The 1,516-nt window shown below is 42.2% G+C and overlaps 1 protein-coding gene across 3 annotated transcripts in view; it reads left to right on the top strand.

The window, feature by feature from the left end:
- The window catches only part of ZNF713 (zinc finger protein 713), a 29,355-nt gene that overhangs the window by 22,072 nt on the left and 5,767 nt on the right, over positions 1 to 1,516 (top strand). For 2 of the 3 annotated variants that reach the window (XM_028499428.2, XM_028499427.2), the window contains exons 4-5: positions 683 to 809; positions 1,137 to 1,229. In XM_028499428.2, the coding sequence (XP_028355229.1) occupies positions 683 to 809; positions 1,137 to 1,229 (220 nt within the window). Of the gene's footprint in view, positions 1 to 682; positions 810 to 980; positions 1,062 to 1,136; positions 1,230 to 1,516 lie in introns of those variants that run through there. The other variant, XM_055090415.1, reaches the window with a different exon arrangement.

The raw sequence follows: 1,516 nt of genomic DNA on the forward strand, positions 1-1,516 counted from the left end.
GCCGCTCCGCGGCATGTGGGATCCTCCCAGACCGGGGCGCGAACCCGGTTCTCCTGCATCGGCAGGCGGACGCGCAACCACTGCGCCACCAGGGAAGCCCAACTTACTCTTAAACAGTCCAGGAAAATTAGAGAAAGAGAAAGGGAGAGGATGAGCTTTTTCTTTTACTGATCCCAACATGCATCACGTGCCTTCTACTCTCAACCTATTTGCCCTTGTTGCCTTTTTTTTTTTTTAAACACACTGGAATATTCTCTCTCCTCTTCTGTCTGAAGCTTAAAAATCTGTTAAGGATGTACACATGATCCACCAACTTGATACCTACTTTCACTATTTCAGCATATCCTGAATTCTTTCAATTCTGAAATCTTAATAGCATGAATTTTCCTTGTAGCTTTTTAATTGTTTAGATGATACGAGAGAGTTTCCTCTGCAGCAGGTTGTAAAAAGCCTAAAAGCAAGCATTATTTCATGCATGTTTTTATACCTGTCTTGAAAGGTGATAGAAGATAGAATTGTTGCTTCCAAAATTTTGACCTGGATTACTCAGAGTCCTGAAGACCTTCAGCACAACTGTTTAGACATCCTAACCTTTGTCTACTGCAGCACCTTTGCCTCTTTCCCTAAGGGCCCCTGTAAAAAAAAGTTTTCTGGCTGAACAAGGATGTACTTGGTGTTTCAGGAATCACTGACATTCCAGGACGTGGCTGTGGACTTCACCAGAGAGGAGTGGGACCAGCTATACCCTGCTCAGAAGAACCTCTACCGAGACGTGATGCTGGAGAACTATAGAAACCTGGTTGCACTGGGTAAGGATGGCATCCCTGTAAGACTGGAACTCATTCTACATGGGTTTCTTTCCTTTAGTAGTGAAAACCTTCAAAGCTTTTGTGTATATAGTTCAGGCCAGGATGGAAGAATGCTAATCAGTTTTGGAGACAGCGAACTCTGTTTTTTGCTTTCTTCTCAGGTGAAAGGTCCTGATTTTGAGATGGGTAGCTTTAGTTTGCTGCCTCTGAAGCCTCCCCTTTCCAAATCCAGAGGCCCTAAAGATTAAACAGGTTGGAAATGAGTTCTGAGAGAGATTTTTGTTCCCAGTATAAAATTCTAAGATACGCATTTTTTCCCATGAATAGGGCATCAACTTTATAAGCCAGAGGTGATCACTCAGTTGGAGCAGGAGGAGCAGTGGATGATGGAAATAGACAGCCCACCAGACACTCATCCAGGTGAGAAGCGAGCATTTGGGTATTTGCAACTCAGTGAAGGAAAATAGTCGCTTTTGAAATACTTAACTGAGTGTGTTACAAACATCTACCTCTGGGATTTAAAGAGGCATGCTTCTTAAAAATTCAGTACATATTTGACATTTTTCCAAAGTGGAAATGAATCTCTTACTTTTTTTCTGATTAAACAGATAATATATACTTATTATTATTATTATTTTTTTTTTTTTTTTTTTGCGGTACGCGGGCCTCTCACTGTTGTGGCCTCTCCCGTTGCGGAGCACAGGCTC

This window comes from Physeter macrocephalus, chromosome 14 (assembly GCF_002837175.3).
Source record: "Physeter macrocephalus isolate SW-GA chromosome 14, ASM283717v5, whole genome shotgun sequence".
Lineage (NCBI taxonomy): Eukaryota > Metazoa > Chordata > Mammalia > Artiodactyla > Physeteridae > Physeter > Physeter macrocephalus.